This window comes from Phaenicophaeus curvirostris, chromosome 1 (assembly GCF_032191515.1).
Source record: "Phaenicophaeus curvirostris isolate KB17595 chromosome 1, BPBGC_Pcur_1.0, whole genome shotgun sequence".
Lineage (NCBI taxonomy): Eukaryota > Metazoa > Chordata > Aves > Cuculiformes > Cuculidae > Phaenicophaeus > Phaenicophaeus curvirostris.
In genome coordinates, this window is record NC_091392.1 from 78,536,069 (window position 1) to 78,563,293 (window position 27,225).

The following is a 27,225-nucleotide window of genomic DNA, read 5'->3' on the forward strand; positions in this document are numbered from 1 at the left end:
CGATCAGTGAGGAGGCTGAACTACCCAGTGGGATCGGTACTACTCCCAGGAGCCTCTCAGGAGTCAGTGTAAGTGACAATTCCCTAGGCATCCTCCTGCAAAAAAAGTCTTTTTTCCAGGCTAGTGTACTAAACTTCTCCATACCTACAATGATCATCCTTTCTTAATGAAGATATTCTTTAGGTGAAGTCTATGTGATAAGTATTTTTTTAACTTTGGGATACTAAGGGGGATAGAGACATCTCTCAGTTGACAGAAGTTGAATTGGTGGTCGTTTGGAAGCAGCTCTTATTAGATAAATTTCAGCCCCAAATTTTCCACAATCCAGAGCTTGCTGTCAGTTCCTGTGAGGGCGGGACACAATGAAACAAGGTACTTCATCCTGTAAAAGCTGCCTACCTAGTTGCCTGAGGTGAGATAGGGCAGCTGCATAAGTGTCAAAGAGATAATGCTGGCTTGAACACACCTGGAGTCTAAGGATTTCAGTGTATGAATTCTTGCCCATGCACCTCAGACTGCAGTGTTCTGGGAGCTGTGCAGCACACAGGTGCAATCCTAAGAGTTTTGAGTAGGTATGGATGGTGTTTATCTGGTCCTTAGGTTTGTGGTGGAGAAATACAGGAGAGATTGTAAGGAAGGGAATGACACTCCTAGAAGATTAAATTGTTACTAAGCAGAGCAGGAGCTAGCTAGGGAGAAGTCTACCTTATGCTGCTATACAAATTTTAGATTACAAATTGTCCCAGAAGACTTTAAATCTTGCCTCTGTAATAAACAGGATAGACGATGGGGTGCAATAAAGTAATATTTTGCCATGCCTTATTTTTTTAAACCAAGATTTTCTTGTATGGGCTAGGGTGAAGGTTGATAATTAGAGACAAAGGAAAGGAACAAAAAGGGGAATGGTGCTTAGAAGACTGGAAAGAGTGAGTCCTGAAAAAAGTAGTTCAATACCAACTGTGCAGGTTCAGTCACATCCCAGCTGGCTCCTGCTTTAGTGCTTTCTGTTCACAGCTACCACTGTGCATACAGGAGAGTCACATGAACTCACTAGTTTTTAACAGCAAGGATCGATGACAAGGGACCTTGACAAGGGTGAAGATCAAAGAAAAGGACAGGGCCACTTAGGTGCCCTGTGGCTATGTGATGCAGCATGGCTGTGGAGAACCACAGAATATTCCTAAAAGTTATCCAGGAGTGTTATCTAAACAATTCTTGAACACTGTCAGGCTTGGGCCCATGATCACTTTCCTGGGGAGATTGTTCTAGTGCTTGACCACCCTCTCAGTGAAGAGCTTTTTCTAACCTGAACTTCCCTCCCCTGATGCAGCTTTAAAACATTATCTTGCATCCTATCACCAGACACTGTAGAGAAGAGCACCATCCTCTCTGCTCCCCATTCTGAGGAAGTTTGTAGACAGCAATTAGGTCACCCCTCAGTTGCCTTTAAGATGAACAAAACCAGTATCCTTAGCTGCTCCTCATAAATCACACCCTCTAGTCCTTTCAGCATATTTGCTGCCCTTCTTCAGACACATTCTTGTATTTTTAAATCCTGCTGATCTAGTGGAGGCCAAAACTGCACACAGTACTTGCACTGAGATGACACCAATGCTGAGCATAGTGGGACATCCCCTTCTTTCAGCTGGTTAGCTGTGCTGTGCTTAATGCACCCAAGGACACATTCAGCCCTTTTTGGCTGCCAGGGCACATTGTTGACTCACATGGAGGGTACTGTCAACCAAAACCCCCAAAGCCCTTTCTGCAGGGCTGCAGGATTGGTTGATTGCCTTACCTTTTCAAGTGCATCATAGGCCTGCGTTGCTTGTACTTCCTCCTCAGACCCTGGACGAGTCCTCTTCAGGATATTCTGCATGAAAGAAGTTGTTTTTCATGATGCAGACAGGGAAAGCTGGACATACATCTCTGTGAGGGGTAGGAGAAACACGGACACACCAACATACCAGACTCAAGGGAAGCTAAAGCAGTGACACATGACGAGATGTGGAGATGATAAGGCAAGAAGTTTGAGATATCAGCAAAATATCACTTATAAGCTGCATCCATGAAAATCTAAATCATATTAACTGTCATGTACAAGTTACACCATAGGAAACAACCACTTATCCAAGCACAAGCAGCCCTAAGTACAGAACTGTTATTTGTCTTTTTAGTCTTTTTCTCCTGCTCAAAAGAGGCTTAAATAATAATAAAAAACTTTCACAGAAATGGTCAAAATTAATTCATTAGAGATTGTTGGTTCTCTTTCTGGATGGCTCTTATTGGTTAATGTTGCAGACAAAAAATAGAGATAGCTGCCTTCCAGAGGGCAGCCAATAAACTCTTGCTTTGTTTTCCTATCAGGAAGCCAAAAAAGTTCAATAAAATGTAAATCAACATGTTCTGAGAAGACTCCATAAATTATTTATTGAAGTACAACTGAAGTAGTAGTGCAACAAAGTCCTATCCGGTACACAAACTGCATTGCCTCACAGTGACTATCATATCCAGTTCATGGTGTTGGCCTAATGCACAGCAGGCATTTGTACAAAGACCAACAGGGTTTTTTTTCACAAAATTATATTCACAATATATGCACAGTGGCTCTAGAGCACCTTGCCAAACTTGTCACAGATGCAACACAAAGTGCTGTGTGAAGTCCTTCCACCCAGTGCTCGGAGCTAGCTCATACTCCTGTGACTTTCAGACTTCAACAAAGGTCAGCTTGAAAGAAATTGTAGGAAAGCAGAGAATCACCAGTTACCTGTAGGAGGAGTTTGAGTCGAGTGATGCGCTGGAAAGGAAGGATAAGGAAGGATTTAAGTGAGAGGCGCTGGCATACTGGATCGCTTTCCAGTCTCTCCAGGACTTGCTGGAACCCTGCATTTCCATTTCTGTGGGAGGGGTAAAGAAAAAAAAGATAGGCATCAGAGCAAATAGTCTTCCTAGTATAAGATATCAGTGAACATGAGAGTACTCCAGTTCCAACAGTCAGATTTTGTCCCTGGGGCAAGAGTATCAAGAAACTACACCACTCTGCTGAGGAAGAGCATGTATAGGTTTCAGCTGTAGAAAGATTGCACTACAACTATCATTATATCTTTCCTCTTTCTTCCACAGACTTCTGAAATAAAAGCCAAAATTAACACCTACATTTCAATTCTCCCATATCAAGAGGGCAGCTTTCACAGAGACAGTAGTGGTTTGTATTCTTTCCTTACATTGAATGGTTCACCTCCAGGATCTGTGTCCAGAGTCTGGAAACAGCTTCCTCCCCTCTCTTGCTCCTCCTGAAGGGAGGAGCTACCTTGTCTTACAATGCCTCTCTTGCTCTCTTAACCCAATCACAGTTTTCCATGCTGGGCAGTAGCAGATATGGCTATTAGGGTGAAAGTAGCACTGGCCACCAGAATAGCCAATCCCATATCCTTGAAGAGATAGAGAAGAAGGTTGCAGGCCCAGCAGATGTTGCCCTAGACAATATCCTGCAGGTTCTTTCTGTGTAGAACCAAGCCTTCCCTGAAGACTCTTCCAGTCAGCAGCAGATAGAGACAGTACCTGAATAGCCTGTTGGGAACAGTGTCTTCGGGAAGCACTGTAGCTTCGCTGGACTGGGGTTGTTATGAAGAGAAGCAGTACTGAAGTGGCAAGGAATCCTTGCTCAGGACTGGGCCCATGCCTAAACACTGTTTGCTTATGCCACCACGTACAGGAAAGGAAGAAAAGAGACGTTGCACTACCCAGAGCAAGAGAGACTGATGGTGGTCCTACAATTTTTTTTAAAGGCTCTTGGAGTGCCAGTTTAAGCGTACTGACAGCAGCCATATTTTTCTTAAATACAGAATCGTGCAATGGCTGAGGTTTGAAGTTTCACTTGAAATTATCACTTTCTGGTTCTTAGTGGTCTAAAACCCACCAACTGAAAACCTCTGTCCAGAACAGTCATTTTTGCTCTCTACAGTAGAGCGTAGACAGAGAGAACAGGCTGTAATAGAATTGGATATTAATTATTCTTTCCCTTCAAAGCTATGGAAGACGAGTCTGGAGCATCTCTGTCCAGCTGTTCCAAATGCCACTGAATTTAAGAAGGCTCCTGCTGGTTCTTCTGGGGGAGTAGTGTGAGCGCTGGCCAACAGCCTGTACCTGCTGCATTCCCCATCATTTGAAAGAGTGAATATTTGAGATGCAGCAAGGAAGTAAGAGGGAAGAAGGGTGTAACAAATAAGAAAACTTACAGTAACCGTTGGAAGGTTTGCTCCTGATATGTCTGGTTTGTTACATATGGTAGATACACCCTGCGGAACTCAGGGGCATGTTTCAGAGCCACATCGCAGACATGGAAAGTGAACATGTCCTCCTCAAATTTCTCCTCCAAGTCAAAGAGGAAACTACAGCACATAGTTTTGGTGCCATAAAAGAAGAGGGAAACACCAGTGTCAATTAATAAAGCAAGAACATCTTCAGTCCTCTAAAACCCTGACAGCCCAAACAGAAACACAAGACAGCACTTTACATCTAGACAAAGCATAATGCCTATACATTGACAATTTAGGACTAGGTATCAGCAAGGAAGAAGTGGAGACAAAAGGCCTCTGTTCTTGAAAGGTCATACTTGCCACTTCTAAACATCAGGTAATAAATGAAATATAAACATCCCCAGAATAACCTCACTACTAGAAATAGAAAAGGTAACAGCAAACCTGAATATTTTAGGGATATATTTAGCCAAGCCTTGCAGGAGAAAAGCAGAACAGAATCCTACAACATACAGGATTCCTTGCATGTGGGGTCATGTCTACATTTTATGACTTATGCTCAACTGATTCACATTAGGTTCTGTCAAGTGATGGCTGTAACTTACTCCCCCACACCCCAGTTTTTTCTTTTTTTTTTTCGGTCAGGGCTCATGCAGCTGCTTCTTTTGCTTGTATTTGGGAGGAGCTGCGTTTGCTTTGGGCTGAGATCTAGTTAGTGAAGTTTAGTTGTAGTTGTAGCATGGCTACAACTGCATTTTGAACACATTGATCTGCTGCAATGAGCTCTGTGCACAATTGCACTATAACATCTGGGACTTAACACCAAGATTTACATTGCCCTGTCACCTATAAAGGTGAATGTTCCTTTCAGGGCTGTGTTGGTATGCAATCACAAAATGCTATGTGCACGTATCTAGCGTGAAGGTCAACAAACACGCAGAACAGGAGTGAGAGATGTTACTGATGAAAACAATGGGCTGTGTCTCTGCTTCATGGAGGGTGTTAATCCTGGAAGTAAAGGGCCATAATCTCACCTGGCACTGACATCGCGTACATCATGAAGGCGGGAGAAAAGCCACTGCCGCTCTTGATTGGTGAGCATTGCCTGAAGCTCTGTAGATCGCTGAAAGTGATCCACTGCCACATTTAAACTGCGCAGGTATGAAGCCTCAGACATTATCAACTCAAACTTGGCCTTGGGAGATGAAAGAAGCGAGCACAGCATCAGTACACTATACAAGTCTGGAAGGAATCTTATGGAGAAGCAGGCAAAGCAAGAAAATCTCCCAGTATGTGATGTAAGTAGCATGTAATTACAGAAGAGTGGCCTTAGGAATGAATGGCAAGCATGCCATTATATATGGTTTGTCTTTAGAAGACTAGTGGTATGACTTAAAACAAAAATAGCTACCTAATCTCATTTTACTTTTTCTTCCCCCTCAACTCCACTTTCTCTAGGTTCCCTGTTTTACACAATCCCATAAATTTTCCAGCATCTGCCTCACTCATGTTTTTCTCTTTCACTGTGTTTCCCTTGCTATTGGTTTCACCTCTTTCTCTGGGTCCTCCCACCCACTGCTCGGTTCCTCTCATTTTACTTATCCAGTTTCTCTGTGTACCATTTTGCTGAACACATACATCTGACTATTTCATTTCAGCCCTGCAGCTCACACAGGTCACATTGGCAAACTCAGACTCTACCACAGGAACTACTATTCAGTGTGGTTTTATTAGCATCTCTCATAAGCTGATATGTGGGAGAATGCTGGAAGTCGTCTACTTCATTTTTCCCTTTTGTGTCAAACATACTCAAAATTCCTTGTTTTATCTCATTCCAGTTTCCCCACGTCTGTTTTCTTGAAGTTACTGGTATGTTCCAGAGTCCGTGCTTCAGTGCTCCTTTTCTCTATAGTTGTAAACTTCACCACCGTACTTCCCAAGCACCGGTACAACATCTCTATACACCTTAGGTGGGGATAGGTGACCTCTCTATTCAACAACCTGTATTCCCACATCAGATATTTTTGCTCTCCACTTTAAAACCCCTCTTTTTGACCGCATTACCTATTGAGGTCCATTACCTCTTGCAGCTTCTGCTCATCACGGGACATATTGAGTAACATTCTGCTGCCCCGTACCATGGGGATGTCCTGCCAGAGGGATGCATTAGATGAGACTGACAGGCGTTGCAAATATGAGTCCTGCGGAGACAGCACTTTCCTCCGTAGCCTTGGGGAGCTTGGGAAAGTCGACTCTATATCCTCTGAAAAAGAGTCCACTCTCTTCTGGCTTTGAATGGCCTTGTTCAGAACCACATCGCTGTATTCCTGATACAGCAATCTTGCTGTGAAGAGAGGCACATACAGTTATACTTTCTATAGCAGCTACACACTCTCTGCTTCAATCTGAGACAGTGACAGTTTTCTCCAGATTAGGATAACTGAACACATTAGGCCACACACACGTGCTATAAACAAAGCTCACCAGCTGTCCGAATGTACTGTAGGAGTGTGGCTTCACTGAACACTGCTCTCTAATGTTCACTCCTTGCAGGAGCCCCTCTCTTTTGTGCTCACTGCAAGGGTGAGAGATGATGGGGAAGAGGGGTTGGCCACAGCACTTCAGGCAGAAGGTACTTACAGGAGTTGATCAATTTGGAGTGCCGGCGCCTGAAGTTCTCCATCGCATCTGCAGGTTTCTTCTCTCTATCAGGGAATAAGGATTTGGAAACAAAGAGCAAATGAAAAGAACAGCAACAGAGATAGCTTATCTAAATGTTAGTAACAGATCTGTCACAGCAAGGACATCTTTTTCCAACAAGCTCAAGCTCCACATGTTTTACTTAACAAAGAATGAAGTTTGCCTTGAGGGAAACACTGTCCTAAAGGGATAGAAATACTTCTGTTGTTCTGAAACACAGGCCTAAGTAATTTTATTATAATTTTCTTTTTCTTATCATCATCTTTGGTCTCTTAGGAACAATGAGGAGCATTAGATGTCTGTGCTTTGAAGGGATGGGGGCAAATTCTAAGGGGCTTTTGAGAGACTTACCGCAATGTAACTGTTTCTGAACTGATGGGTGGTTCCCTGTGTGTCTTGTGAGCTTCTTCCTCTGAAGGTACAGAAGGGATTTCTACACATAAGACAATTAGACAGCAAAAACATAAGTCCAATTTTAGGGTCAAGCTACAGTCCAAATGATATATAGATACGACTTACCTATACCCCACCTAAATGGTGAGGTGATCTTGGGTTGGAATTGAGGTGCCCTCCTGACCTTTAATTCTGGGTCAGAAATATTCTGGTTTTAATAATACTTGACATTACTTACACTTTACATCTGTTACTTAGTCACATTTTCTTTGCATACAAAGAAAAGGGCTGACACTTTTTCAGTGATGACAGCTTGAGAGCTTCCCTCTCCCACTGCCCAAGTAAAGACACTGCCTGTTGTGCCTATTCGGTGCTACCTTCCCCTTCCAGCAACTTGGGGCAGGCATTAGAGGAGCAATGGATTGAAAATCATTATTTATGTCTAAGGATTTCTTTTGGGGATGCTGAGCCCTAAAAGCAACAGTGACTTCTGAGACAGAAATGCTGGACATCTACAGTCACACCTGTGAAGGGTCTCGGAAGGGATGCAGCCCAAGAATAAATACTGTAATCCAATTCTCACATTGATGTACTACATAAGCATTCACAAACTGCTGTTTGAGTCATCTTCTGTTTATGCATAGTGAAGAAAGTGCAGATTTTTCTTTTGGTTTGTAAGGGGTTTAATTAAATAGCGTATACATAAACTGCATGTGTATTTTTATATATACTTGTAAGGGTCATATATAAAACTCATTGGAAGCCCAAAGACTGAGCTGTAAGTATGGGTCAGGGGAAAGACAACATTGTTGCCTTAAATGTTTAAAATTTGGAACCAAGAATTTACAGGTCAAATACATGAACAAATCTTGATTGAAGTGCTGCCAAGCCATTTACACCCCTCAATGCTCCCCTCCTTTTAATTTGTGCCAAAAATCCAGCATGTTGTGGAGCTTGGAAAATACACTAGGAACCGAGAAGAACCAAGTATGTTTAGAGGTCACACAAGATACAATGAAGAACAGACACACATCTTGACATTAAATACTGTCTGAATGAACTGCATTACAGAAGATGCAGGATTTGTGTTTGTGACATCAAGATTTGGCCTCCATGCAGGTTAGGACCTAGGATCTGAGATAACAGATAAGAATGCAGATTTGTAAAATCCAATGCTTTCAGGAAGATCATCACTCTCAGAGGGTCAAATTGGAACCTAAAAGTGTCAGGTGCAAAATAAAAGCAGGTAGCAAATAAACAAGAAGGTAAAACATGCTGTAACAGATATGGGCAACTGAGGGGGTGTGCACATGTTTTTCTTACTGCTTGGAAATGGGATGCTACAAGTGCAGCAAAATGCAATGGCCTTGCGATGGCAGCAGAGAAGATCAGCAGAAAGAACTAATTCCTGTAGGTAGCCCAAAAGAGACCTTGTTACTCAGGAAGGGTAATAGGTCATTAAACATGGAGAAGGGACAAGAAGAGAAATTGGATTCAAAGTCGAGGTGTGAGGGATCCGTGAAGTTAGATAAGCTCTCTGTTGCAGATGATAGTGTGAAATGAGGGGGCTGAGCCCCTAGGGAGAACTTGTGGTGAGCTCTGGAGGGGTGAGCTTCAGGCAGGACAGCAATGGGACCACAGGGCTGGATTGAGGAGTATTACCAGAACAGCTGAAGTGCAATGCCAAGCTCTCAGCTCTCATGCCTGTCTATCATATTGCCTATTTAATTTAATCCTACATTTTTTCTATCTGAAATGAATTTGGGGGTAAAATGGAGATGACTCACCCTGCAAGATATCTGGTGGTACAGATGTCCTCTTCAGGCCCTGCCGGTGCCAGTCTTTGCTTTTTACTCGGCGTTTAATTGGGTTATCCTGATTAACTGCTGGCTCCTGTGCAACTATCCTGATTGTTTTTTTGTCTGGCCAACTTGATGATTTTTCCAAGGGTGAATGTCTGGGCATTTCTTCCTTTGACTGAGCAACCAGAGGGCGTTCTCTTCCTTCACTTTCAAGTCTTTGCTTGACCCCCCTCTCATCTTCTGTGGTCTCCGTGATTGCCACAGGAGCTTGGATGTTCTTTGTGTCCCCACCAAAGATGCCTGCCTGTTTCTCCCACTGCAGCTCCCCCAAGAACACCTCTTCGTGGCAGGATGTTCTGGTGGTTGGTGGTGATGGAGGGCTCAGCTGAAGGAAGTGGATTGGATTGGTGAATGCTAGAACTGGAAGTGGCTGCGCAGAGACTCTGCTCTTGGAGTTTGTGGATGTTATCAGGCCTTCCAGTGAGGGCCAAGAAGGGTGGTCAGGTGAGGATTTTCCATACCGTATATCCATGTGCTGATCTGTTGTTTCAGGGCTGGTGTCAGAGCAGCTAGTCAATGCCTCATTTCCAACAGCAGAAAAGCTTTTGGCCAACAAACTGACCCCTGAGTCATCAGAAGTCTCTGTATCATGGGTACCTGAGTCACTGAGATCCCACTCCCTAGCTACTGAAACAAGGTCATCTTTCTCTGCTACGTCTTCTCCATGAGAAGCAGAGGCCACAGTGTTAGAATCAGGCACAGAGGCAGCAGTCCGGAAAGGATGGCTGATAGTAGGGTGAATGGCTAGTAACTTACTATCATCTGTACCACAGTTGAGATGTGCCCTGGAGCGGGGTACAGGAGCTAGCAGCTGGTAACTTGCAAGGGCTGGAGGGTGAGCAAGGTGATTTGCACTAAGTGCAGGGACCTGAGCTTGACTGGGGGTTTGGACATGGGCAGGAGGATGAGGAAGCTGTTTGGCATCAGGCTCAGACACCAGAGTTAGGCTTGAGTGGGATGCAGGGGACAGAGGTTCTTGCTGGTTCACAGCAAGGACCATATCTCTTTCAGAAGGCCAAGTTAGGGTGCTCAGGACACTGGTGATTCTGGATCCAGGCTCATCTTGGTTTAAACTGCGGTCAGACTGATCAAGTAAAGGCACTTGTTGTGCTTTTGCCCCCATTTCTTCTCCTTGGATAATGGCACTTGATTCTGGGTTTTTTTTCTGAATTGTCTCTGTGTGGTTCAGGGGAGTGGAAGTCCTGCCTGGTGTTTGGGGTGGTTTCAGAGGCCCCACAATGACAGCCACAGTCCTCCTGTCCTCAGGAAGGCTCCCCTCCAGAGGAAGGCCACTCGTGTATATTACTGAGAAAGAAGACAGGTCAGTGTAGTCTTCATGAAAGCCTTCCTCAGAAGTAAGGAGTTCATTAGACATGTTGACCTCCCCTGGCTCAGTCCTTAAAATAGCAGCTTCCGCTGACGCTGGGTCCTGCACTTGTACAGAAACGACTTGGTTGGCTGGCTTCTCTCTAGAGTCTAGCAGTTGGTTCAGGCTGGCGCCAGGACTGTCCTTAGGGGTCACAAAGGCTGTTCCACTAACCTCCTCTTGCTGTGAGCTAGACTCTGAAGCCACAGAGGTGAGCTCTGAAGGTAAAGCTGGAATAAAGTCCTGAAGCTCAGCTTTTCCCAAATTTTCTGTAATAACATGAGGATCTATGGGATCAGGTGGCTCCAAGTTCTCGGTACCACAGGAAGGGTGTGCTGGAACAGAAGTCTCTGGGTATTCTGTGCTAGAAGGTACTGCCAATCCTCCATGGAGTGGAGCATCACTCTTATCAAACCTCCGCATCGACTTTCCATACCCATCACTGTGCTCATCCTCTCTGCCCAGTCTTGTCCTGTCATCCCAGTCAGCGTCTCCAACATCCTGACCACCAATGGAAAAGCGGACAGAGTCTTCTAGGTCTTCTGCCTGGTCAGAGATACGGCATGTGTGTGGAGGCAGCACTGGAGTTTCAACGACTGGATTCAGGCTGTTTGAGGACAGATTGCTGACAACAGGTGGCTGACATCCAGAACCTGCTTCTGTGACATTAGATTTCAGCCATATATCCTCACCACGATGCTGACCCACAGAGACAGGTTCCTCAGGAGGAAATGTGGATTCTGTTTGCTCAGCCAAAAAAACATTCTTTAGACCACACGCGCCCACATTATGCCTGGGAACAGAAGATATCTCTGACTCAAAAGCTGATGATAGAGCCTCCAGTTTGAACTCTTCCTCTAGTATGAGCTCTTCCCTTTGCAGTTGTTGTTTCTGCTCATTTTGTTCCTGGTTTATCTGATCTTTGGGCTCCAACGATTTCCCTTCTGGCAGATTCTGCTCTTTGCACTCTTTCTTCTCCTTTTGCTGCTGAAGTTCATACACTGCTGCCTCCTCTGCTAGTTCCTTATGCAATGAAGTATTCACTTCCTCCATTCTTTTAGCAATATCCTTTACTTGGAAGGCACTCTGTGCTGGGGAGGCAGGTCTGCCCTCTGTTTTTCTGCGATCATCTTCAAGACGAAGGCATTTGGAAGTGGGCAAGTTTTCTTCAGGAACCATTACTGTTCCCTGGTCTTTGACCATGCTGCTATTCTTTGTTTCATCAGACAAGGTGTATCCTTCTGCTTGCAGTGAAATTCTGTGGCTGTCATCTGTTAAGGTGGAAGACAATTGATGGAAAGAGGAAGATTCTATATTTTCTTTCAAACTGTGAACTGCTCTTATGCTTTCATTAGCATCTTCAGAAGTGTGAGGTTTAATCACATCCTTTACTGCTTCCTCTGAGTTAGGCTGCTCATCAGTTGCTGGTGCCATTTTTCTGCTTTGCCTCTGCTCTACACCAGCATCAACCTCCTGCAAAGAATCCACAGAGATCTTATCCAGAAATGGCTCAGCCATATAATGCCCCTCTGAAATGGTTTTACACACCAAGAAGCACTTAGGTGTCTCTCTCTGAGAGGAAGTGGCATCAGCCAAAAGATATTTCGGATGCTGGGCCTGAAGGTTTGAGCCATGAAAAGCCAGTTCTGCGTGGCACTGAGGAAACTCAGTGCTGATGTCTACAGACTGCAGGATGGAGTTGCTATGGGCTGGCCCATCCTCGATTGGGCAGAGAGAGGAAGAGTCCTGGTTGCTTTCCAGGTCAACCAGCTCTACTTTCTTAAGTTTCAGAGAACGATCCAGTTCACGGTCCTCTAAAAGCATTTCTCCTTCCCATTCCAAGAGTCCCTTTAGAGGCTCTGCATCCCCTTGTTCTTGTTCCAGTCCTGCTGGTACTTCTTGCACAGTGTTAGAGGGTCTACCCAGCATCTCTGATGCTTCCTTTGGAACAGCAAGGCAATCCTCAGGCGAGCTGAGCTCTGCTTCCATGGCAGAGTCGGATGGGCTGGTGCTCATCTCGGCTGATGTCTGAGGGGCATGATGCTCTCTCTTGACTGCTGCAGAATCCCAGGCTTCCCCAGGGGTGCTGATGTCTTCCAGAGCAGTGGTACCTCCCTCGGTGGTTTCTTCAGACTCCATCAGTGACACATCCTGCTAAAGAAAAATGCAATTCTCTGTTACTACTACAGAATGATAGGTGGACCTAATTGGCTTAAGAGACTTTTAAAAACAGATACAGCTGAGGAAAAAAAAAGAAAACAAAACCACAAATTTAGTGGGTGATAAGAGTTAGGAAACAAATACCAAAGCCAGGGGCAGGCAAAAACCAAATGTAAGCTTGTAGTATGACTAACACCAAAATAAAATTAGTTTAGTTTTTAGTTTTTAGTTTTACATGCAAATCCAGAAAATTACTTTGGTGAAGGAGTAGATCAGTAATGGCTGCCTTGCAACTTATGAAAGACATTGGCCATGGTTAGATACCTCAAACCAATAAGAGAATACCAGAACACATTCAGAGTACAAGAAAATCACCAAAATATCCATTCATTTTTGTGAGGTATGGTGGAAAAAATATTCATGACATCTTCTAGTGGCCAGCTGAGTCTTAGAGGTCTCTTTGACCTTTCAGCAGAGAAACGACTGTACTTTGGTGCCAGTGGCTGTCTTTACAGATCTCTGTGTACGTAGGTTCAACACAAGGCCTTATTGCAACTGACCACAGGAATGGATTAACAAGAAATACTAGCGCAGGAATTTGATTAACAGGTTACTAGGACATAACATAAGATGCAAGGTATATGAAGGCTGTAACCTACACATGTTGAGAGGAGTACCTGTGGTATGTGTGGACATATCTACAGATTACAGAGAGAAACAATATCATCATTTAGACTACCCTTCTAGGAAAAAAAAATCCTCTCAGGATTGTTGGACAGTTTCCCAAAGGATACAGTGGAATTTCCCATCCATTATTGCATTTGAAGTTCAGGCATGACAAAGCACTAGGGAATGTGCATTCGGGAAATGCCTGTGAGAAGGATGATTCTGATTCACTGCTTTTATCTTTCTGACTTCTACCTATTTCATGACCCACAATCCCTACCTTAAAAAGACATGAGAAAGGCACAAACCTTAGTAACTCCCCTTTGTTTACTTCTGCCTGTGGGACACTTTTTCTGCCGTTCCAGCTTGTCTTCCCTATCCCCTGCTTATCAGAAACAGCTTATAAACTGCTGCTTTGGACTGTTTCATTTACAATAAGGAGCCTTGCAGTCATACCAAAGCTCGTAACATATCCCTGAAGGGTCTGCTGCAATGTGCAGCCACAGCCAGACTTCCCCCTAAACAAAGCTTCAGCATTCTCCTCCTTTATCCTGTCTTACAGATGTCAAAGTTTCCAGATATGATGGCATAATCCTGCATCTTTTGGTTAGAGAAACCGTTCCGCATGTCTTCAGTTAAAAGCCCGGTCACTGTCGCACAAGAGCCCCAAGGCCTAATTCTGGAGAGTTCATAGAGCTTGTGCTCAAAACAATCAATTCTACACCCTTTTTCTGGCATTCCCAATTTCCTGACAATTCTAAGAATAGCATTTTTTTCATAGTGTCATCTGCTGTTGTGGAGGAGGTGCACATATGACAATTCATTGACAGCTCACAAACAGAGAAAGGATAGCCTCTCTGTGGAAGGAGAAATCTTTGAGATCAATGATGATTTCCTGGTGCCGGAGTGGTTCTAGTCACAAGTAAATTTTTCTTAGTCCACATAGAAAGTAAAAGCAATAAAGACATGACTACATCTGGACTAGTTGTCCCCGTTAACTCCATGGCTAGAGCATGCCTGACCCAAAAGCCTTATATTCTCCCTTATGTCAAGTGAAACAGAGCACCTTCTCTGAAAGTAACGAGCCCATACTATGGAGTTAGAACAAAACCATTATGCTCACATACACACCTTAATGATGGGGGTTTCCATCATCGTCAAAAAAGGGGGGAAAAGAGTTAACTAATTTAGTTAGCTCATCAGTTGACATTCTTCCTGAATGTTTTTTTCTGATACAATCTTTAATTTTTGTTTATATTGAAAACATAACCTTTCCAGCAAAACCAGGCTAAAGCGTGCGTTATTCTGCAATTAGGATCCCCCCCTCCCAGCCCCTCTGCAAGTAGCAAGTACTTGCAAATAGTTATAATTCCAACAAACAGTAATTTTCAAAGAGACACAGCCATTCAGAAAGTTCCCACGGGGCTTCTGCCATGTCTTACTACTGTTGGTTAGTAGCCAACTCCTTGGTGCTGCTAAACAGTCTTCTACAATTCTTGCACGTGCGGAAGTACAGAACTGTCAGAAACAAGCTCCAGCAGAGAAACACTTTGGCAGAGCACAGGGAGGTGCTCTTCTAAGAGCCTACCTTGTCCAAGGCAGGATCAGCCTTTCCTATGTCACCCCAATAGGTACATTTACTCCTCCTTTAATAAGGGCTCCACGATCACATCAAATCACTTGTGTGCTACGCTATTCTTCGCTCTTCCTCCTACATGACTTGAGTCCCCCATGCTACATGACTAGAAAAACACTGCTTATCCCACCTAATACAGACAGTTTTCAAAAACAGGCTCCCCAAGAACAGAAAGACTGTTTAGGACACAAGCTGATGGCCAAACAAGGTTTACTACTAATGCAGATAGGATAGTCTATAAAGGTCTGAATAGCAAGATCCTTAAATATAAGCCCACACTCCGTGAGGGAAGAACTCTTGCTCACTGTGTTGTTATAGAACAGTGTACAAAACACTGAATTTCCTCTTATTAAGCGCAAAGACCCAGTTTCCCCTTCCCTGGCTCTGTCACAAGGGATTTGGACAGGTGAAAGGACAAGTTTAGAGCTGCATTTGGAGCAGTTCCATGATCATACTGGAGACAAGGGTAGAGGGAGGCGCACAGCAGATCAACACTGGAAGCTGCCAAGTGAGATTTGTCTCATCATATTACTGCCAGGTGTTTTGTACCCCTCAGGGAGGGCAAGAGAGAAGCTTTGAGAAGTGACACAGAAGAAAGGACAGGCGAACTTTGTGCAGAGACAGTGCGGGAGGACTATGCATCTAGTCAAGGAAGCAGCTAAGCTGGTGATGGAAGGCTGCCTTACAGTACTGAGAGATGGACATCTCTGCAATACAGATTTAATAAAGATAGGAGAGAAAGTAATAAAATGAGACAGATGACACCTGTAGCCACCGCATACAGAGGAGCTACATACAAAAGCTTAGTAGTAACTGGAAGAGATTGCCTAGGGAGCACTGCTGCCTTATGCTCCCACTGCAGGCCGACTTGGACCTCCTCCAGAGAAGGGCCCAGGAGATCCCCAGAAGCTGGGTGAGCAAAAGCAAACTTCCAAGTAGCATTTTCAGTGGGGCCAATAACATGACAGACAAGCATACAGGAGCCTGTCTGGCAAGTTCTAGCAGGCTTCACAAACTCTCCCAGAAACTTCACCACTACTGCTATTGTGGCTTATTGATCTCTCACACCTCTCCAGATCAGATGTTGAGTGTGCCATCTCTCCCTCTACTCTAATAGCGCTTCTCAAGTGAATTGGTTTGATGGCCACTGTTTAGATAAAAGCTAGCCATAATTTTCTCCCAAGAAGGCCTGGAAATCCAGGACTTCAGCTCACATACACACAGCAGCGTGAAGCCGCTATCGCCTAGCAATAGGCGATTCTGGGTACACAAACTCACTGCAAGTTGGAACTGTGAGAGGCTGCAGCTGGCCATGTGCCAGCATGAAAAAAAAAGGGGGGGGGGTGCGGAGACGCAATGCTTGGCCCTACTGCAGCAGAGAATACAAAATTTGAGAGGGAAAGGGCAAGGAAGGTGGCAAGCTAAGCAAGGCTGAAGAACAGTGAAAGCACTAGCTGACAAAGCAATTCCTCTGAATTCCTGCACACATCCATCCACAGCTTTCCCAGATTACAAAATGCAATGTGAATGCCATACTTCCTTCCACTGTGGGTTAATTCACTAGGATGGAGATTACAAATGCTTCTGGTTTTAAACAGAAAGTACCTCACCTTCCCTCCCTACCTCCTCCAACAAACAAGAAAGGAGAAATAACAAGTGCCATCAAGCACAGGCAAGCCCTACAGCTAGCCAGGAAACAAGGTAACACAGAATTAAGTGGAGCATCCAGATCCTATCCTCCTCCGCCTCCAAAACAGGGGAGACACTTAGCTTGCCGTGTGCCATCTTCACATTCCCTGCGCAGTGCCAGGTGCCTCCCAGATGGCCTCTTCCTCCACAGCAGGGTGAGCCATGCTCCATGTCCTGCTTCCACTCCCTCCGGCACTGGGGCATCCCACATGCCCAGGCTGCTGCAAACACACTCCCAGCAGAGAAAGCCCTGCCCTGCAACGACAAGCTGGGCCAGGCTCCCCTGCTGGAGCTGCACTGGCAGCTAGAGACGCTCCACAGACCCCTGGGTGCTGTCGGTGCACCAGCCATTCCTCTCCCCTGCCTCTTCTCCAAATGAGCAGCGAGAGCATCTAGCCATGACTGGAGAAAGCCGTTCACAACAACCTTTAAGCAGTGTGGACAAGGACGCTGATTTTCTTTTTTTAAGAAAGGCTTTTCCAAGCAATCTGTTTCTTGGGCATATCCCTTTGCTTGGGTTGTGAAGATGATCAGAGGAATGGAGCACCTCTGCTACGAAGACAGGCTGAGAGAGCTGGGATTGTTCAGCCTGGAGAAGAGAAGGCTCTGCGGACACCTTAGAGCAGCCTTCCAGTACCACAAAGGGGAAGAAAAAGAGGGCTCCAGAAAAGCTGGAGAAGGGCTCTTTATCAAGGAGTGCAGGGATAGGATGAGGGGGAATGGTTTGAAGCTGAAAGAGGGAGATTAAGATGAGATATTAGGAAGAAATGTTTTCCTGTGAGGGTGGTGAGGCATCAGCACAGGTTGCCCAGAGAAGTCACAGCTGCCCCATCCCTGGAGGTGTTCAAGGCCAGGTTGGATGGGGCTTTGAGCAACCTGATCCAGTGGTGTCCCTGCCCATGGCAGGGGGGTTGGAACTGGATGATCTTCAAGGTCCCTTCCAACCCAAATCATTCAATGATTCTATGATCCTTGCTGACATGGCCACAGCTTGGTGTAAAAATGCCAAAGCCAGCTTTAAGTTGTGCAGTTCAGGCAGGAAAGAGCTTCAAGTAGGCTATAACACCTACCCAAAGGGCAACAAGGCTGCCCCAAGCCCCTTCCTGCTATTTCAGCTCAGCTTAATCATCTCCATCATGAACTTCAGATACACTTTAAATGGAGCTGCATCAGTGGGGGCTAGCTTAAAGCCTGATTTTCTCCATACAAAATCCAGAGCTCAGCATGCAGGAGACTTACCACTAGGGTTACCATCTCTCCTAGGAGGCCATGCTTACTTTCAGTTCAGTGAGGCACTTAGGGAAGGGCTTGGTGTAACTGTTCTAACACAGGGTCTGCCCAACCACAAGCTTCAATTTTTACCTTGATACAGCTACTCACACCATGCTGAAGCCTGCCTTCTCAGCTGGAAGGCCCTTCCATGAGAGAGATGCCCACTGCATGTATTCCTCTGCAAAGAAAGCTACCATTCCTTATGCACCGTGCCTGGGCTGCTCTATCACTGTACAGCCCATCAAAGGAGGTGAAGGAGTGAGGTCAAAACTCTCAAGCTCAGGAAGTGATTACACAGTGCAGCAGAGATAAGAATGAAGGAGGGAAATAATGTTGTGTGGAGGCAGCGTTGAGGGCATGGAAAGCAGACAGAGCTTGCTGAAGGAAATAACATTTAGAATTCAAAAAGCAATCTATAAAGGTATGTGCCAAGATAATGTACAGGCTACCACTGTGCTAAGTGGCCTGCACACTGTTAGCATTCTGGGAACTAGGAGTCACCTCAAGTGTTTTCAGGCAAGGGGAAAAAAAAACACCCAAAACCTGTTCATAGTGCCTGATGTCCTAGAAATTGCATCTGAGCTGCTGCTGAAGCTTGGAAAAAGTAAATGAGATCTCCTGGTAACACTGGTGCAGCCAATTTGCCTTAAATTTTAACAGTCCCAGTAGCATCTCACTAGCTTTCACTCATGGTAAGCACACTCAAGATATACCCAATTAGTTCTCTAACAATTCACTAATTGAGAAAAAAATAAGGATAACTTTCCTACATTTCTTTCCATTTAACTGGATTATAATATGTAATGGTAACTGAAAAAAAAAAAAAAAAAGCCAAAGAAACATTTTGAGAGAACAAAATTTTGCCTTGGAAGTCACTGTGACTGAACATTTGCCAAACAGCAAGTGTAGACTATGGCTTGGATTACACTTTGCGCTTCCTCAAGATGCTATAATGATCATTCAGTCTTAAGATAAAATGAGGTCACCTCTATATCAAGAAAACTGGTTCACTTTAAGCAGAGCTTAGGTTTTATATTCATAAAATCACTGGATAAACCTTGATATTCCACAGCCTTGTAATACAGGAACGAATAAGATTGGTGTGTTGTACTTAGTGCTGTAGCTTAACAGAAAGACTAGTGACATTATTGGGTGGACAAAGGAAGAATTTCTGCAGTAAAAGCAAAGTAAAGAGTCACTGGAAGTTGCTTTACGCTGGTCTTTACAAACTTTGGGGAAAGAGAGATAACTGACAGAAAGATCTGGGGCACAGAAGGAGTCTTCTAAGACATAAGCCATGATGTGCAGTCTTGGCTGATTGCAGCATGCTACACACATTCCTAGACAGCAAGTTTGCTATAAACCAGAGGAGTTCTCAGTTTCCCTTTAACCAGGGTGATTCAGGACCTAGATGGGAGACATTCTCACATTAGCAGCAGAAATTTCATATTCTTTTACTATGTTACAGAAGCATCAACCAGAATCCCACGCTGCTGGTTTTTGAATCTCAGATTAAAGAATGCTAATGTTTGCACCAAACCATCTTGACAGATGCAAATGCCATTAAAACATCAAAAGGTTTGGAAGCACACTTGAAAAGTTTGGCCTTGCCCAGACTGCGCAGTGGAACCATTACTGAGCGCAGTTGTTGTCACGTTACCTGCACCAGTCCTGCGCAGGGTTTAAGCTATGGACAGATTAAGATGAACAACGTTCAGCAAACTGAACAGAGACAAACTGTTCTCCCCTGCAGGAAGGCCTTCTGAAGTTACCCTGTCTGATGTTCTCGGTAAACATGTAATAACAACCTCTTTCACGGCTGGATCAAGTTCCACTTTGAACACTCTAAGACTTCTTGCCTTAAGGATAGCTGTTACCAATAGCACTGCAGAACAAAAGATAAAGTTGGAACATTGTACCAACATGGGAGGACTGATAAGCTACACAGCAAAATAAAGGCAGTCCTGAATACAGTGCCAAAATGCTGGTTTTGTATCAATAGTTAAAGCCTGTCCTATGCAACCAAAGCATTTCCTAAAATACCAACAAAACTGCACTTGTGTGTCATACCACACTAATTACTTCCACCAGTACAACTTCATCCATAACAGCTGTATCTCCAGAAACCTGAACCTTGCATCTGGCTTCAGCAATCAGTACCCTCAACTGGAGATAGGAATACATAATTGTTCGTATCAAAATACCATGAGATAGCAGCAATAACAACGAAATCTTTTTGTCTTGTTTGCCCTCATTTTGTGCTTTTAGACAGCATGTTTTCAGCCCTAGTTCCCCACTGCACTTTAATTACCTTATGCCTCCAGTAATGACATTTATAAAAAAAAAAAGTGAAAGAAATGTTATGAGACTTGTACCATATTCAGAAATACTTGGCAATACAGCAACAGTGGTGCACCTTTGTACTGAAAACTACAGCTAAGGGGAAAAACAAAATCCATCCAAAAGAGATGTAGGGATGTGTGTGGAGAAAACAGGTTTTGGTATAACCCTCCCCTAACCCAGCTTTTCAGGGAACAAACCATACTTTCCTAGAAATTTAATTGGTGTACTTAGACTGAAGAAGCTAACAAGCATAAGGAGATGTGTTTGCTATTGGGAGCAAAAAGTATTAGATATAAATAAAATGTTATATGCAATGTAAATGTGGGAAAGCACCAGCAAGGACCCCTTCCCTCTCCCCGTGGAAAAATAGCTTCACACACCCAAAGCCACAGGAATTGTGTGGGTGCTGAATAGGAAGGTACTAATGCAAACACATGGAAAACTTGTTGTTACTCACAGTGTAATGCCTGCATAGCCAACTGGCATCAGTTTATTGCACGAATCAAAATATTTTCTGTTTTTCATACAGTCCCACTTCCTAGAATCATGTGGTTATGTGAGAAGTTTGGCTTACAATTAAAAAAATGAATGCCTGGTCTTCAAGAGGTGTGGAAAAGCCCTGAAAACTAAAGCAGGGCTCAAAAATCAGATCTTGCTGTCTGGGTTTATCTTGATTTTTTTAATCCAAAATGTTAAGCCTTAACTTGTGACTAACAAGAGCAAGAGCAAGGGCAACTCCCCCTCCACCTGATTACTGTTTTTCAGCAGCTGGGACTGATTAAACTGAACTTGTTTGTGGAGTCTTTAGACCCTATCCAGTGAGCTGTACAAGTCACCAGAAACTAAAAGACTGTCAGAGATATGACGAGGCATAACTGTGTTAACAAAGATGAATAATCAAATTCATCAGGCCCAACTGAGGTATTTGCAGACATTCTGCCAAGTTCATCTCTTTATGGTCCAGTCCTAACAAGATGCTGAGCTCCTTCAATTCCTTCTGCTGCTGCTGACTGTACAGACCACTCAACACCATCTGCAGTCAGGTCCTAATATATTTTGATTAAGACTTGATGCAGCACCCTGAAATCCAGAACAGATTGAGGTAACACACATCCAGATTGCTTCTCCGATGTGCCAGTGCGCACATGACCATAAGCGAGACAGCTCAGGGAGATAAATAGCCAAAAAATAACCCAGAAGCAGGATGATGTGAGCAGTCATAAAGGTGTGACATGGGAGGAAGAGAAAAAAAAATATAAATAAAGGTAAAAACAGCTCCCGGCAGCAGCTGTACATGCAGATGTACAAGCTGTAGAAGCAGTTCCAAGGAGTGGACAGGAAGGAGAGGCTGGGTGAAGGGCTGATGTGCGGGAAAGCAGAAACTTGGACTTAGACCTGAGTTATGGCAAAACCACACCCAGGATCTACAAGCAAGTCCCTGATACTCCAGCATAGGTGTCTTGCCATGTGTGACTGCCAAGCACTTCAAACGCAGAAACAGGTGCACCTTCACCAGACCATGCAGAACAGAAGTGCCAGAGCAGGGAAATTTCATATCTGCAGTACCAGCTCTCTGCTAGTAACGTGCTTGCTACCCTTCCGGGTTAGAAGCAGGTACTACAGGAAGCAGGATATTCTAACTGGATGTACAGCCACTTCCAAAGGAGCCATTACTTTAAGGCTTAATGTTTCCTTGTCTTGTTGTTGCCACCGACACTACTGTTCCCATGAACTCAAACGCAGCTTTCTCTCTTCAGCAAGAGATTGAGTATGAAAGAACCTTGCACGGCAGCCAGATCAACCCGAAGGAGCCAGGCCCCTGAGAGCAGCTCTGAAAACAAGTAACAACAAGAAAGAGATTCTAGGGAAAGCCCTGGAAACCTCTTCAAACCCTCTGCAAAGCCTAGCATGGAAATATTCCAAATGGAAGGGAAGGGGACGGAATTTTTGTGACCTTGTCTTTCAGAATGAGCACTGAAAAGCTGAATAAATCAGGGTTTTAAATGGTGTAACTGATACACATCAATCTTACAAAATGCTTTTTATAACTAGTTTCACCAATTACCTCTACCTTATTTCTAAGTTTATAGTAGTAATTAAAGCTCATAGATAATGTAGTTGAGATTTAGCATTGATTTCTAATATTGAAATTAACAAAGCATAGTATAAAAATTAAAAACAAAAAAGGGAAAAAAAAAGACATAGCACAGCCTCATCAACAATACTGATATTCTGTGTTTTAGTGATGTTTTCACATGCAGTACAGCTCCAAGTCTCTATTCCTTTAAAGCATACATTTTATATGAGCTCAGAAATATCACTAACATTTCCAGGATATACTAATTACAGTATTTTCCCCATTTTAATAATTAAACTAGATATTTTAACCCTTCCTCCCTCCATTTTCATTTTTCTGCCTTCAAATGAGGGGGAAGAGTCTGCTTACCACCCCCCTCCCTAAAACAGTTCTCCTTGATCTCCATAGCCCTTCAGATATTAGCTAGCAATTAAAATCCTGGCATTACACTTTGGCAGTCTTGAAGACAAACTCTGACTCTTGACCGGCCTATGGCTTTCTTTTCCTCAATCCTGTGGCACTGAAAAATACCTTCCTCTTTCCCCTCCTAGGTCCCATCCTAATAGATGGGGATGCAGAGGTGTAAATTCAAGTCTGCGAGCCTTAAGTTCACTGAAAGCTCATAACTTCAGTGTGCTACTGAGAAATTAGCATATGAGGCAATTTAACTCCTGACAGTCACCATGACTAACATTGTAATACAGACCTGATACAATTTCCTTTACCTCTTTTATGGCACAATTACAAAATAATTCCATCTCCAGTCAAGAAATGCAAAGTCCTTGGTACATTCACATCCACTAACCTACACAAGCACGCGTGCTATATTCTAAATGAAGTTGTGCATATTTTAGCATGAATGAAGAACTTCCCTGGGAAGCTATAGGCACCAGTCAAATGACATCGAAGACTGCTCGCTGTCTTTCCTGTGACCTGCAACAGGCTTTGATCAGTGGGGCATAAATAAACACATAAACATCCCATCTCTCCCAAGTTCAATGAGATACAGTGGAGTTCTTCCAGTTCAGCCTCACATGCACCTCTCGGTTGTAACTTCTGACGCTGCCCTAACTCACCTAAAGATGCTGATTGGACTTGGCACGCTGCTTCACCATGCTTACAAAGAAGCCACCACAGACATCAGCAAAGAATACCACCTGGCATCGTTGTAGTTCAGGAAAGCTAAGAACAACAGAGGCGCTTGAAGGGAGAAGGATTGGGTGGGTACCAGGAAAGGGGGCAAGGATGTCAGCAGACCACACCCAATAGTTAGGGAAGAATCAGAGCTCTCCTTCTTAGAGTCTTCTTCCTAAACACCTCCCTGTAAGGAAAATGAGTCTTCAGTGTTACCTCTGCCAGACTGCTGCACTTGAGAAACCAGGCTTTAACCACAACTGTCCACTGACTGGTCCCTCATCTCTGCCATATGTGACAGCCAGCTGGTCAACACACAATGGACGAGCACCAGGGCACATAGTGAGCGAGTGCTGCAAGTGCCCAGCTCAACAGGACAGAAGAACTGCAAGTAAGGCACAGAGTCAAGGACAAGGTGAGAAGACAAGCGAGGTCCCACCCTCACAGCAGGCTGAGCGAGAGGCTGAGGCAATGGCCCATGACTAGGAGGGGCAGCAAAGCACAAGTGTTTAATAACTCGAGTTCAGCTACTGTTCTAAGAGCAATGGTTTTGCCCTTGCCTGGTGGCAGTACTGACAGCTGTATCTGGCCACAACTCAGTGTCAAGAGGCTGCTGAGGCGAAGAATAGCAATAGACTAGATTTGTCACATCAAGACGTGTGTCACACTTGGCAGTGGTTTACACAGGAGGTATGACATAGGTCATGGTAGACTGTCTCCCAAGAAGCAATCACATCAAAGAAGGTATGATTAGAGCTATACCCGCAGCAGGAGAGATCAGCATTACTGCTTTGGTCACACACATGACAAACACCCTGCACCCTGAACTTGTGGCTATTTTTGCATTTACCCTAGCAGAAGGAGACAAAGACCCACCCATAAGACTGCTGTTTCAGGTCTTACCTCTATTAACAGCTACAGTTTTTATAAAGAGTTAAACACTGTTTCACCTAGAAATTTCAAGCTAGTGCATCTACAAAGGACAACTACAATCATAAGAAATATAATCCAGGCCAAAATGGGATCATGCACATTAGGATAGTAGGATCTTGCTCTCCTTGATTCCCCACTATGGCCATTCATTAAAGGAAGAGTCTACAAAAAGCTTACATTATAAGCAAGTGGGTATGGTTTGGGTTCTTTTTCTTCCAAGGCAAGTAAGAACTGTGCCTTTATCCCTCAACCTCACCCAGCAGAATCATCAGTTCCTAATTCTGACAGTTTCCAGCAGTTTCTGTCTGGCTGAGGGTCATCTGTACAACCAAGGTAATACCAACCCCTCCTACATCACAGACGTGCTCTGAGGATTAGTCAGGGAGCGGCTGCTCAGTGCACTGAATATGCAAAGCCCTGTTATAAACTCTGTATCTGATTGCAACCCTAAGCAAAGTCTTATTTAAGCAATCCCTTCACCAACAAAAATACATTGACTTCTCATTCTGTTCTTTCCTTCTGTATCTTTTGCCTCCAAGCTCTTCAAGATTCAAAGTACGTTACTAAGATATTTGCCTCTTGTGCTGCAGAGCTGCTTAGTACAAATGACAGACACATTTTTCACACAAATTAGTGCCCACAATTAGTGGTTTCAGCTCCTGCTGGAACAGTGTTACTCTGGTATCATACTTGTGCTGCCCAGTTAACGAAAGCCCCTGACCCATAACCTCACACACATCAGATATTCACGGTTGTCTGCTTCTCACTGTGTCTATATTCAGGCGAGACCCTTTCCACAGTTCCATCAATTTTATGAGTTTAGGACATGCAGCATTGGGTATTTCTTGCTAACTCTAGGCACAAAACTCTCTCTCTCTGTACCAAACTGTTCTTTAAAATGAAATCAGTGTTCGTGCACATGCTTAGTTCAACAGTCCTGCAGATTTATACACCCTTTTTTTTTTTGTTGAAATGCACATGGCTCACTCTTTTTCACTGTCATAATGAAGTTTTTGTACAATGCCACCTTCTAAATTAATTTTCAAAGGAAACATGCTAGTAAAACATAGTACATTTTGGAGCAGATTTGCTTTTATACTGGATCACTGAGGTTGAGATTTTTGTTTGTGCCAGTTTTCATTGCATATGCAATTCTGCACGTTTCATCTTTTCTTGTTCTGCTCTTTTTTCCAGTCATTTTGCTATGACTATCAGAGTTAACCCATTTTTCCCCTTTTACACTCATATGCCTATTTTCATGCCTTTTTCATCACTATTTTTATACACTGAGCAGCTGAATAGGTAGAAATGCTGCTGCCTACAGAATGAAGGAAAAATGGCTCTGGTATGTCTCATAACACCCACAGGGAAACTCAGCTGTCATGATAGTCAAAATTTGAGTCTGCTTCTTATGGCTTTGACCACCCTTTGTGCCTGGTCAGAGCACACACTACGATGACATAACTGGCATGTCTAGCCTTGTTCTTCCTGTGTGAGGCACATTTCATTGCTCCAGTACATGTCTGAATTGCTCATCTTCCTTTTTTTACCCCTCTCTGAAATGAAACAGCCCAGTTTACTCATTGTGCAGGGGTAAGAAGATAAGGTAGATACTCCAAGCAATGTCAAATAAAGACTGCCTTCTCAGATGGCACAGAACTTGGACCAAAATGAGCAGCATTGCCTCTGTGCCTAAAGGAACATCTTTTATCTTCCCTTTCTGTCCTCCAGTGTGCACTAAGAGAACACCTCCTCTTTCCAGTAGTGACCAGGGATGATGAAGAAAGCAATAGTGCAGTAAATTATTTCAACACAGAACCAGATACTGTTAAGAAATTACCAGATGACTTGAAGGGTAAACCCATCTCTTTCAATCAATTGTACATTTAGGAAAAAATGCCATAACCCATAATTTGCTATAAAAATAGGGATACTCCCACTTCTTTTTGCCTGTCTTCCCACAGCATTCTCTCTCTTTACCAAGGTTTGTCACAGCCAAGAGTCTTGACAGGGCTGCGTACTGTACTGCAGCCTCCTCAGTGTGAGCCCCACTGCCCTTCCCAAGCCTCTTCTTGCCCATACCTGAAACATACCTTTCCAGGAGAAAACACCTTTCCTGGGAAAGGGTTGAGAAGGGATAAATAAGTGCATCATTCTAAAACCACCTGTAAGACTCATCAGCTATATTGTACTCAGACTCAAGCCTAAAATATCTCTATGAGCAAAGCGAGCGACAGAAAAAGAATGATGCAGAGAAGCAACAATGTGAAGAGAGATTTGAGCCATCTGCAATACCAACAATCAAGACCAAATCCTCACCATTCTAAATACGCAGTGAGATATTGTACCTGTCCTGCAGAGCTAACAATAGACTCTCTTTATCTACACATCCAGTGACACAGGAGAAAGAGATACACACCACAACTTCTCAACTTCACTGCTATGCAGTCCGACAGTCCTCACCTTCAAACACAGACAGTGATCTCAAAGTACTTCACAAAGGAGATGGACTCAGGTGTTACAGCTAGATTACGTTTCACAGGTCTAGAGTTACCCTTGACACCTGTATTATGGAATACCTACAGTAAAATTTCTGTACCTAAACAGAAGCTCAGGCTTAATCCATGCCAAGAGGATTTTACCTAGAGAACAGACTCCCTTGAGGATGCATCAACAGCATCACAGCCTCTCTAGGCTATGGCACCATTCCTTCTTCTGTGAAATGCTGTATATCAGCA

General features: G+C 43.9%; 1 protein-coding gene across 1 annotated transcript in view; it reads right to left on the bottom strand.

The window, feature by feature from the left end:
* ARHGEF5 (Rho guanine nucleotide exchange factor 5) overlaps positions 1-27,225 on the bottom strand; it is a 57,252-nt gene that overhangs the window by 4,916 nt on the left and 25,111 nt on the right. Inside the window, exons 4-11 of the mRNA XM_069849786.1 lie at positions 9,137-12,728; positions 7,308-7,389; positions 6,897-6,961; positions 6,338-6,600; positions 5,291-5,451; positions 4,236-4,388; positions 2,765-2,894; positions 1,796-1,870 (exon numbers count right to left, since the gene is read on the bottom strand). Of these exons, the coding sequence (XP_069705887.1) occupies positions 1,796-1,870; positions 2,765-2,894; positions 4,236-4,388; positions 5,291-5,451; positions 6,338-6,600; positions 6,897-6,961; positions 7,308-7,389; positions 9,137-12,728 (4,521 nt within the window). The remainder of the gene's footprint in view (positions 1-1,795; positions 1,871-2,764; positions 2,895-4,235; positions 4,389-5,290; positions 5,452-6,337; positions 6,601-6,896; positions 6,962-7,307; positions 7,390-9,136; positions 12,729-27,225) is intronic.